At 36.9% G+C, this 11,403-nt stretch overlaps 1 protein-coding gene across 1 annotated transcript; it reads right to left on the bottom strand.

Moving 5' to 3' along the window:
• Positions 1-3,736: 3,736 nt before the first annotated feature.
• Positions 3,737-10,819, bottom strand: LOC108988372 (protein ABIL1-like). Its single transcript, XM_018961619.2, has 9 exons — positions 10,375-10,819; positions 6,610-6,692; positions 5,543-5,693; positions 5,341-5,440; positions 5,140-5,229; positions 4,932-5,016; positions 4,731-4,783; positions 4,511-4,617; positions 3,737-4,274 (listed from the first exon to the last, which is right to left on the bottom strand). The coding sequence occupies exons 1-9, from the start codon at positions 10,471-10,473 to the stop codon at positions 4,116-4,118; spliced, it is 927 nt and encodes a 308-aa protein (XP_018817164.1). The 5' UTR covers positions 10,474-10,819; the 3' UTR covers positions 3,737-4,115.
• Positions 10,820-11,403: the final 584 nt, after the last annotated feature.

Here is an 11,403-nt window from a genome sequence, read left to right as displayed (position 1 = left end):
CCCTCATTGTTCTAGGATCCATTGAAACTATAAGGGCATGCAGGGATATTTCAGGCTTGGAAGTCATTTCAGTACCTTCCACTACTTCTTTAATCTCATCAATAGTTACTAAATGTTGGCTTGTATTTGCCTCCCCTTCTTCCTGCGCTCCGACTTCTTCAATTAAAAATAACTTGGGGGTTTTTGCACTTGTGTCCTGGATTCTATTTAGAATCATAGTAATAGCACAGTCTCCTCTCCCCTCTTTCTTTCATTTGGTTGGGATTTATTTTTTGAATTGGTACCATGTCTTTACTCATTCCCTGCCTTGAGTGGTTGTTAAACCCTTTGTTACTTCCTGAATTTGAGTAACCTGAGGGTTGGTTTTTAAGCCCTTTCTTACTGATTTTCACATGTTCTTCTTGCAACTTAGCTAAATTGAAATCTGTCAAGAGATCTGGGGAATTGAACATTCAGAATTGCAATCTGATTTCATCCTTCAGACCACTCAAAAAGTAGCTTAACTTATGGGAGTCAGATCGTCTACGCAACCTGTTAGATAAGGCTTCAAACTCTACCTTATACTCCTCAACATATCCTTTTTGTCTTAATCTAGTTAGTGCCTCCATGGGTTCGTCATAAGAACTTGGATCAAACCTAATTAGGAAGGCTTTTAGAAAAGTTTCCTAATCAGTTATGACTCTCGTATTTTCCAGATCTTGAAACCATACCATGGCATTTCTTTCCATGTGGAAAGAAGTCAATCTCAATTTGTTTTGTGACATTGTGTTATAAAGTAAAAAAGAACTAGTTAGCCTTGTGAAGCCAACCCAAGGGGTCTTCTCCTTGGAAAGAAGGAAAATCAATCCTCATTGACTTGGGATTACTTCTCCATTAACTTCACAATAGCCTTCTACTCTAGGATTCACCCCTAAAGTGGATTCTTCTCAATGAGGGCTTGAATTCCTCTTTTGTAATTCTAAAGTCAGTGCTACAAGTTGCTGAACCACAACATCAAATTGTCTCTTTAATGCTAATACTTCTGTCTCCAATGTTTTCAGCTAAGACTCGATGGATTTCTTAAGCCCACTCAACCCTTCTTGCAACTGGTTCATAAGGTTACCCTTAGCCATGGTGGTGGTGGAATGCTGCCGAGGATGACCGGCTCTAATGCCAATCTCTTACATGGCTGTGGAAGAAAGGAAATTTAGATCTCACTTCAGGGATGGGTGCGTCCAGAAGAGAGAGAGAGAGAGAGAGAGAGAGAGAGAACTTGGTTCTGTATTATTTTGTATAAGGGAAGAATTCCCACTACACTGCGAGCTATATGCTCAGATTGTAACAAACTCAAAGTAAAGACAAAGTTATTGTGCAAGGTACCCAGTAAAACGATAGACACCCAATAATGGGCTTATAATAATACGAAACCTGACTCACATGGGCTTAAGCCCAAAGTCCTTAGCCCGCATCGTCTACCCGACCCGACCGATAAAAGCAAGTTGTAGGGGTGGGCAGCGGGGCCCCGCCCCCGCATGCTGGGGCGAGGTCCCCCACCCCACATAGAGAGGGCCAAGCCCCCCGGAGGACGGGATGACCCCAGCGGGGCCCCACCCCCGCTCCACATATAAATTTTTATTTATTTATATATACATATATAAATAAATATATTGTATATAGATATATACAATTTATTAAAGACTTAAAATTATATCCAAGTCATTGGATTGCCTTGATCTCCTAAGTCAACCTTTATATAGAAGGTCAATGCAATACAATAGTCATCCTTAAGCAATGTGAGACTTAGTAGTAAGTCCCACATTGCTTAAGGATGACTATTGTATTGTCTTGACCTCCTATATAAAGGTTGGTCTAGGAGGCCAAATCAATCCAAAATCTAACTCTAATGAGTTTAAGTTTTATTTTTATATTTATAAATTTTAATTTATTATTTAAATTATATTATAATTTAGGTCTAAAAAAATATTTTTAGACCAAAATTTTTTTTTAAACACAATGTGGTGGCCTAGGTGGGGGGAGAGGCGGATGGGATTTTTCCCCCCAACCCCCGCATGGTGCGGGGCGGGGTGTGGGGGAGGGTACCCCCGCCCCTCACCATGCGGGTATCACCCCTAACAGGTTGAACTAACTTGTGAGTCAAACCCGCTAACTGTCGGTTTCGATCCAACTAAAACTCCCCAAATCTCAAATCGTCTGCCATCCCTCCCCAAATCTCAAACCCTAGCTGCCATCCCTCCCCATTTCTCTCTGCCATCACCGTCAACTCCATTCGTCATCATTGTTGACTCCATTCGTCTTCCTCGTCGACTCCAACAACCAACAAGCACAGCCTCAAACAAAGGAAAAATAAGGAAAATCACATGACCATTATGACTCAAACAATACAATCACATTCACTTCCCTACGACCCAATAACGTAGCCCTCGTCCTCCAAGCAACCAGAAATTCATCACAACCAGAAGAAAAACATCACGCGACTCGACTGATACCCATCGAGGAGAATGTTGTCGATACAAAAATGGAAAGAGTGGAATAACAAATCGACGGCAAGTTTGGAAGGGGAGGAGGAGAAGTGATTCTAGAGAAGGGAGAGGAAGATGCGGGCGTCAATGCTGGTGGTAGTATTCTCGAGGCGATCAAGCAAGGATCGAAAGGCAACGTAGGACCACATCATCGGACTACTGGCACTTGTTCAAGAAGTCCTCCATAGTAAGCCCCATAAAGTTATTCGACCACTCAAAGTGTAGCAGCAGCAACAGTAACTAAAGGGAAAGGAGATTTTTTGCAGTGCAGAAGAAAGGGAGATGAGATGGGAGGAAGAAATGTTCAAGGCCTGGAAACGACTTTTAAGTTCTCAACTGGTAGACGAGTTGACCTGACTCAAGTCGGGTCAGTTCTTTTCTTGTTGGTCTGGACACCGGGTCGAGGCCATAACTAGTGCAGGTTGGACGGTGTGCAAGCCTACCTTGCACCCAATAGCTAATGGAACTGACTGTTATTTCTACTAAATTTAGATAAAAGGGCCCAAACAGATGGAAGCCCATAAGCCCACAACAGCTTAATCTAACGACACCCCTTCCCGACCGTGTCTTTAGTTCTTGCTTTCTCCAAGCCCTAAGTCCTTCCCTCTCTGGAACCCCATTGACAATGGCGGCTTGGAGTGTAACTGTTGAGAATGCCATTGAAATAGAAATGATTAAAAAAAAAAAACTTATATTGAGTAATTAGAAATAGATTAATATATCACCAAGAACTAGAGAATATTGTCGGAAATACTTGTATTTGCCAAGGGGTCCAGCATCATCCATTTGAGACGTCCCTTCCCTAATCTAACCAAGCACAACTTATGTTTTTCTTTCGGCCTCAATGGCCGATACTCACCCTCTCTAATATTTGATACGTCAACGGTTTCAATATTCAGCTATAGTCTAAGAGTCTACCCCATAAATGGGGTTCTGAACTCTTAAGACTTGTGGCCACGCGGCTGAAAAGACAGTCATTACAATCAAACTACTACATGTTTTCACCCTCTCAGACCAGGCATATCATCTTCCCCCCCCCCCGCGACTAAGGAGCATGGTTGATCCAAAGGACTATAGACTATCCCAAACGTATTTTTATCTGCTCTCATTGGCATTCAAATATACATATACACATACATATGTGAATATACATATATACACATGTATGTGTATATGGTCCCAACTACTTGCATCAGCACTACCAATGCCATCCACCATCATCAATGGGCATTATAGGAATAAAAGGTTTTCACAGCAAGTTTGCTCTATTCTCATATGTACAATATGAACAGTGGAATCATAGAGATTGGCATAGTATTTGCATATTATGGACAAAGAAACATCTATGACATTGTTGATCAGAGATCGTACCCGGGTGAGCAGATCCTGACCATCTTCATCACAGGAGGTAAATTTGTTCATTATTAACAGCAAAATGAAAGATTTGAAAGTGGAGTAAATAATGATTTCAAGCAATTGCTGAACTAACATCCAACTATCCAAGCAAACAGCTCATCAACTTAGAAGGCTTTTACTGGCAACTTGCCCCACAAAGGGAGAAGCTTTAAAGGGCAACTTCTTTGATTTGTTGAAGATTCACAGAACAGAACCAGCCTTCAGCTTTGGTGTCTTCTGTTTGACAAAGAAAGCTGATAGTATGCTTTTGCTGCGAACAGGGACACGTGCAATGTCGCGTCGATTTTGGTTTTCAAATGACCTGTATCTTGTCAATGCTTGGGAACTCTCCATTCCATCCTACAAAAATAGACCCTGTCAGCTTCCTAATTTACCCATGTGTACCTATAAATACATGTTTGCAACAGATGAGCCTTACCAGACTGGATTAATTATAAAAGATCAACACATTTTAAAGAAACTCAAGCAAACAACATTGCAAACAGGAAAAATCCAACTATTCTTAATTTTGATTATCAAGCATGCACTTAGAAGAATATCAGACATGTATGTGTTCTTTTCTACTTTGACATTACCCTTCTTGTGCCACTCAATGTTTGCATAATTGCACTAGAAGGAGAGCCACCACTTGGGAACTGAAGATGAGCTGCTGGGGAGTTAGTCCTGGTAGTCTTCTCGTTATCTACAAGCATACGAGCTTGACACATAAGCATTATCATTGGCATATTCATCTAAAGCGCAATAGCAACTGGAATAGATAATATGACAAGGCTTGATTTTGATTCTACAACATACCTGAAAGATGGAAAACCCCAGAAGTCTTCCCAGAAATTTTTGGTTCTTCAGAACTGTACAAAAAGAAAAACGTCATAAACCCAAAAATAGAAGTGAAATAGTTTATGCTACCTTGGAAATATCAAGTGCAAAAGAAAAAAAAAACAGAAAAGGAGATATGTGTCCACCATTTAACTTTATGTAAGAAACTCTTTTACTTACCTGGTTGAAGCATGTGGGATCCCTTTTAAGGTAGTCTTTGTTTCTGAGGCTAAATGCCAGGAAAGATTTTTTGGTGCAAGATTACCTACTTAGTACATAATGAGATAAGCAATGCAGAATTCACTTACTGCCAAATGAGAAGTAACTTAAAAAACGTGGAGAACTGCAAAGAAAAGATATCCCTACTGAAAAACTACAAAGCACATGCCTGAAGGCTGAAGACGAGCTCTAGCTTGAAAATGGTTTTCCATATCAGTCTGTATGTGTGGATTAAAGTGTACCCTTTTATTGACAGAATCTAGGTTGGAGGTAAAACCGTTTCAAAAAACGAAAAAAGAGTAAAAAAAAGTTAGAAAATTCATCAAGCATATTACAAATACCAAAAGAAGCTAATAATAGTTAGGCTTACTTGGCAAAATGTATTGCTTATGATGTCTGGGAATGAATGCCAACAACTGCTGCTGCCTGAGACCTTCACTATTCATGTACATTTGACACGTCAGAAGTCGCTGATATTAAGAAATCATGTTAGGTCAGCTTTATCCATTCAATATTTTCTTGATAATAGCACAATGATAGCACATCGAGTCAGACTAACATGAGCAAGTTACCTGATTTAGGCAAGAAACGTTGAGCTCCATGGTTGAGACTTCTAATTTTTGCTGCTCGAGAAGGTCAGTTAACTTGTAAGCAACTGTGCCAAGGTGATCAACAGCATTTACCAGGGCTCTTAGGGCATAATCTTTCAGGTTTTCCAGCACCCTAACGCAAAAATATTAACATTTATTTTCTGCCATGAGCAGCAATAGGAATGGCATGTGATCCAGACACAGAATGCAAGTTCTTGCTCATGCCTATTGTTAGTGGTTCAAAACTAAAGATCAACACGTGAAAAGAGCAGGCATAGAGCATATACCATCAGGGAGGAATGATGATAACTAGTCATGGTTCATTCACTTGGAAATATATGCCAACTTTTCATTTCTAGTGTCGTCTCTAGATGAAGATGTAATCGTTCTCTCTCAGCAAACTTAAAGCAAAGCCTTATATACAACGTCCTGACTTCTTGGGGCTATCTACACAAGCCTCCAACTCTATCTAGGATGATGATATGTCACTGTGTCTATTTTCATCGGTAATAAATGAAAGGCCAGGACAACACAACATAAGCTGACCCACATGCCTAAAAGTTTTTCCTATTTGATTTGTAAGAATTCTCAAAATGATTAAAAACTTTATTTATGTTAGACCAAATTAAATCATAGGCTTAATATTATGTCCTTTATTCTACTTACATAATTATTTATGTGGAATTCACAAGTTTTTGGGTCCTATTCTTCAATGTATGTGAGAACCTTATGACAAATGCAACTTTTGAAAGGCTTTGACTATGCATAATCTAAGTTTTTCATTAGATTCTACACAGTATTTAACTGACTTCCCAACTACTTATGCAATAACATCATAGAAGTCTTGGAGAGTGCCAATTAGGAATCTCAGCCAGGATTACACTGGTTCAGTTGCATGCAAATCTCAAAGATGATGTGGTCATCAGTTTCTCTCGTAGAACAGGACAGCTGTGGTACAAGACATAACCTCTCACAGCAACTCACTCATGAATCAATTCACATATGTGATATACTCTCCAAATAATGTATAATCAAATGCATAGCCTTACATCTCTTTCTGATCACTATTAAGATATGATTTTTCACAGTATTCTGCAGCAGTATATAGTTGAGGTCTCAAGTTCTTAAGTTCCTGAAATAACAATGCAAGAACCAAATTAGAACCATACAATTTGGTACAAAAAAAAAAAGAAAAAAGAAAAGAAAAGAAAAAGAACCACAATAGAAGACAAGAAAACCACTAATAAGAATAGTATATTAAAAGAGTCTTTTTTTATTGGCACAGGGTGTCCGGGAAAAAATATTTCAAAGAGTTTAATAAGCATAAGCAAAAAAACCTTCTAAAACTTGAAGAAATCCCAGAAATCTTAGAAAATAATTTGATGAGATGCACTTATCAACAAAATAATTGATCAGATGCAATGTTTCAGACCATATTACATGGACTTGGTATTGCCCAGTGTTGGTGAAAGCACAAGCACTGCCTAAAGCCTAGGAGAAAAGTGTATAATAGCGAAGTATTAAGAGAAAACCCTTAGGGGTTGGCTCAAGTGGTAAAGACTTTGGGCTTGGGGGTATGCTCCCCCCAGGTCTAAGGTTCAAATCCCCTTGGGTGCAAACAATCTCTAGGGGCCATCGGACTTGGGGATTTTCTTCTTGAATTATCCGAGTTGCACTTGTGGGAAACTCTTTGCCGAGGGCTTGTGCACCCCCGGGATTAGTCGGAACGCTGTTTTTGGACACCCAGCGCCAATAAAAAAAGTAATCAGAGAATTTTTTTTTTTTTAAAAAAAAGAAAACAGGTTTAAAGAAAGCAAGATAGTGATATATTTAGCCCATTAACTCAATTTGTTAAGAGTATTATTCAACAAGACAGCCAAATGAATAACTGATTACATAAGTTTTAAACATAGCATTTATATAATTGTTTTTTAGGAATGAATGATAAGAATACAATAGCGTTTATATCATTGTCTTGTTCTTTACAAAATATACAGAACCATGTTATTTGACAGTCAAAACAAAAAACGTGGTTGAATCAAAACAACCCAAAAGGCAATGACCAAACAAGCAGAAGAATTGTAGGTATTGACATCTATGCTAACATAAGCAATACAATCCATAGTTGACATATAGAGATTATTGTGCATCAAATAACATAAAAAAAAACTACAAAAGCATGCTTTTTGTGCTTTTAAGCTCACTTAAAAAATCATCAAAAGCATGCTTAATGTGCACTTTCGATAATGCCCTTCACTTTTGGTATGCCAAGCGCTTTGGCCTTCACGCTTAAGTGCGCTTTTACCAAGTGCTTCCATTTGTAAAATAAGAAAGTATGACTTGACATAGATCATACAAAAAAGAATAGCTATACATCATGAATCTAATAAAAGAAAGCTATAAGTTTCTACAAGTCATGATTCATGTAGTGATTGCCTAACATGGGTAAACTCAATTTAGGGAAATCAAGCCACAGAGATATTTTTAAAATTTCATTATCAAATTATTTTCTAATGTTGTAGAAAAAAGAGATAATAAACCTTTTCCAGTAATATGTTATAGTCACATCATGATTTCTTTTTGTCTAAGCACATCAAGAAATTGAAGGTTCAAATTCAATTCAGATATAATAACACCAAAAAAGCCATCAAAGTCTATGGAGACATGTTGTGGATTTATCTCTATTAATCTTGCAATTCCAGTTCACCTGCTTGCATCTCTCCCTGTGTTAGCATGCTAGCTCCAGCTTTCCAAGGATGGATTCATACATCAATGCTACTTATCTTTCTTGAACCATTCTATTGTTCAGAGAGTATATCAATTGTCTTGCATTTTGTACTATTAAACATGTCAATCACCAAGATTTTTTCAGAACATAACATCAAGTTCAGAACACTCTAAAAGCACTTTTTGCTTCACTAATTGCTCTATGGTTCATCACTAGTAACATCTTTTCAAAATTCCCCCTCCCCATCAGCCATTGCTTATGTTACTAGCTACTTGAAATCGTTACTCTTGGGCAATTCTAGCCATTGATATCCAATGTCTCCAAGTTTACCGTAATTGCATACACTATGTAGAAATCCACTCCCGGTCTACAACTTATACTTAGGTCAATCTCATTTTTAACTTGGCAACACCCATGTTTACTAAGAAAAATGTGGTTGAAAAACAAGGGTAAATTGCACTTTAGCATTCCAATTACCATCCCATTTGCAAACACATTAATAAACATTAAATTGCTACAACTTGCTTGCTAAATCAAATGCTCAATTTCAATTTACCCCCTTACATCAAATTCAGGAATTTAATTAGATGGAAAAGAGAGAAATGATGAATATGTCCCTCATATGAATGACATGCCATTTGGTTCCAGAGCTGATAATTTAATAAAAATATACATACATACATACATACATATATATAGAAAACACCCCTTGAGTCCACCTTCCTTTTGATTTCCAAAGGGGGAAAGTGAATTTTTTTCCTTTCTTAATTTGATAGAAAATTGTGATCTCATATCATGAGCAATTTGGTTATTTCACACAATTTTCATTCGATTTAATAGATGAATTTGATGGAAAATGATAAAAGAAAACGTAATCTTTTATTTTTATTTTGATATGTAGAAACTGTAATTTTTGTTTAAGGTGACAATTGTTTAAAGTTTGCTGGTGTGTTTGAGAATAAAGTGATAGTTTGGATGGTAAGTGTAATACACCTAGAAAACAATAATATTTTCAGTACCGTTTCCTCTTTAATAAGCTGGTCATATATATGCTCTTCATAAACCTTGTCAAATTTATCCAAAGGCTAGCAATAATGGGAAAATAATCAATCCCAATTATTCAAGGAAAAACACGGGGAACCAATCATCCTATGTGCAAAAATAACTGTAACATCTTCTAATTACCCACTCACATTATTACAACACACCCATTACTCCATAACAAATCCCATCAAAATAATTCCCCAGCAGCTACTCATGTTGACCGCACAACATTTTTTTTTAATCAGCACCAAGGGTCCAGAGCAAGTCCCGGCTAATCTCAAGTGAGCACAGGCCCTCGGCAAAGAGTTTCTTGCAAGTGCACGTCAAGTAATTCAAGAGAAAATTCTTCTAATCTGATGGCATCTAGAAATTGTTTGTATCAAATGGTTTGAATCTTAGATCTAGAGGGAGCATACCACCTAGACCAAGGCTCTTAACACTTGAGCCAACCCGTAGGGGCAAAAAAAAAAAATATGCAGAGCGTAAAGTGAAATAATCAACTCAAGTCTCTTGACTGCCAAGAAAGTATTTAAAAATATGAGCAATCATGCGCTTCATTCTAAATCTTGTCATCCTTAGTCACAATGTTGAAATGGTATATTTAAGTGATTTTATTTGTCAAACTACTTAAAAGACAATCCCTTAAAATGTACCTTATGAACGGTGTGACTAGAGATGATAAAATCTACGTTGAAAAATAATATTTTTCTTATAAGAGAATAGAAGCACATAATAAGGATAAATATATCCCATAATTTGACCCAGTTAATTTGATACTTTCCCATAATTCAAGGTCTCTTTTCTTCCTTAAATTTCTCAACAACCAAACATACCGTAAATTATAAAAGACAAAGCCATCTATGCAAGTACTTTACAGAATTTGAACGCTAAGAATTCCAAGCATAGCAAAATCAATCAACGTAACAACAAGAATCAGATGTGGCTCCAAAACACCTGTCAAGAAATTCATTTAAACTTACAGAAACATAGGCATAAATGCTATAAAAAAAAAAAAAAAATTAGGCGAAGAGAGTTATTGAACCTGCAAAGCTTTGACGAAACTCTTGCTGCGTTCCATGGAGACCTCGTCGAAGGTCATGGCCGGATTGACTGCCCTCGGTTGCTCCACTTCCATCATCATAGTACAAATTACCAAACCTCTAAATTTCAAGTTAGAGCATATAGAAATTAAAAAAAAAATTAGAAATATATTAAGGGTTAGATATGGGGGTTAGGTTCTGGTGGGTGGGAGAGCCAGCAAGCAAGTGGTTTTCACAGAGAGAGAGAGAGAGAGAGAGAGAGTCTGTTTTTGATAGATATTAAATGTGAGAGTCATGAGGGTAGTTGACGGGCTTTTACTGGTTCCATCCATTATTAAAACCAACGGGGAATCGAAGGCCGTCGCTCGCCGCAATAACGAACTGTGGCCACTCTCGGGTGAGAATATGCGGCGGCGAAGTCAATGGGATTCTCCAGTTGACTTCGTTCTCCTGTCAAGTAGGATTATCGAGACTTCCTTCTCCGTTACAGTTGACTTGGTCAAACCTAATTTTGTCTGATGCCACGTATGTCAAAGAGATAATTTTACTTATCATCATATATATATATATATATATATATATATATATATATATATATATATCACACTATATTTCTTTTCTTTTTTTTTTTTCATAATAGATATGTAATATATGAATGATGAGTTAAACAAATTAATTATTTAATAAGAATAAAATAATAATAATAATAATAAATTTTTTTAAATATATAAAATGTGTAATATGAAATGATGAATAAAAATATATATTTATAAATTTATTTATTTTATGACAAACACATTTCTCTATGTTAAAATAATTGTTTCTAGTAATTTAGAATTTATCATAAAATAAGTGTGATTGGGAATCACGAAATCAACTCCTTTAAATTATATTCCAACCTACCTAAAATTTATAATGAAAATTATCAGAGAAGTTAATCTGTTAGCAAATTCTACATATATTTATTAATTATTATCAAAGTAGTAATGAGAGTAATATTTGGCGGTCTTTGTTGAATATGAGTAATAGTT

Source organism: Juglans regia, chromosome 7 (genome assembly GCF_001411555.2).
Source record: "Juglans regia cultivar Chandler chromosome 7, Walnut 2.0, whole genome shotgun sequence".
Taxonomy (NCBI): domain Eukaryota; kingdom Viridiplantae; phylum Streptophyta; class Magnoliopsida; order Fagales; family Juglandaceae; genus Juglans; species Juglans regia.
This window is presented reverse-complemented; position numbering and strand designations above follow the sequence as displayed.

Excerpts from the sequence above, each read along its gene's own strand:
- LOC108988372 (XM_018961619.2), bottom strand. The coding sequence starts at position 10,473 with ATGATGATGGAAGTGGAGCAACCGAGGGCAGTCAATCCGGCCATGACC. Across the intron at positions 5,694-6,609 it reads AATAGTGATCAGAAAGAGAT|GGTGCTGGAAAACCTGAAAG; the intron begins GTAAGGCTATGC and ends TTTTTGCGTTAG. Across the intron at positions 4,618-4,730 it reads TGGGGTTTTCCATCTTTCAG|ATAACGAGAAGACTACCAGG; the intron begins GTATGTTGTAGA and ends GTATGCTTGTAG.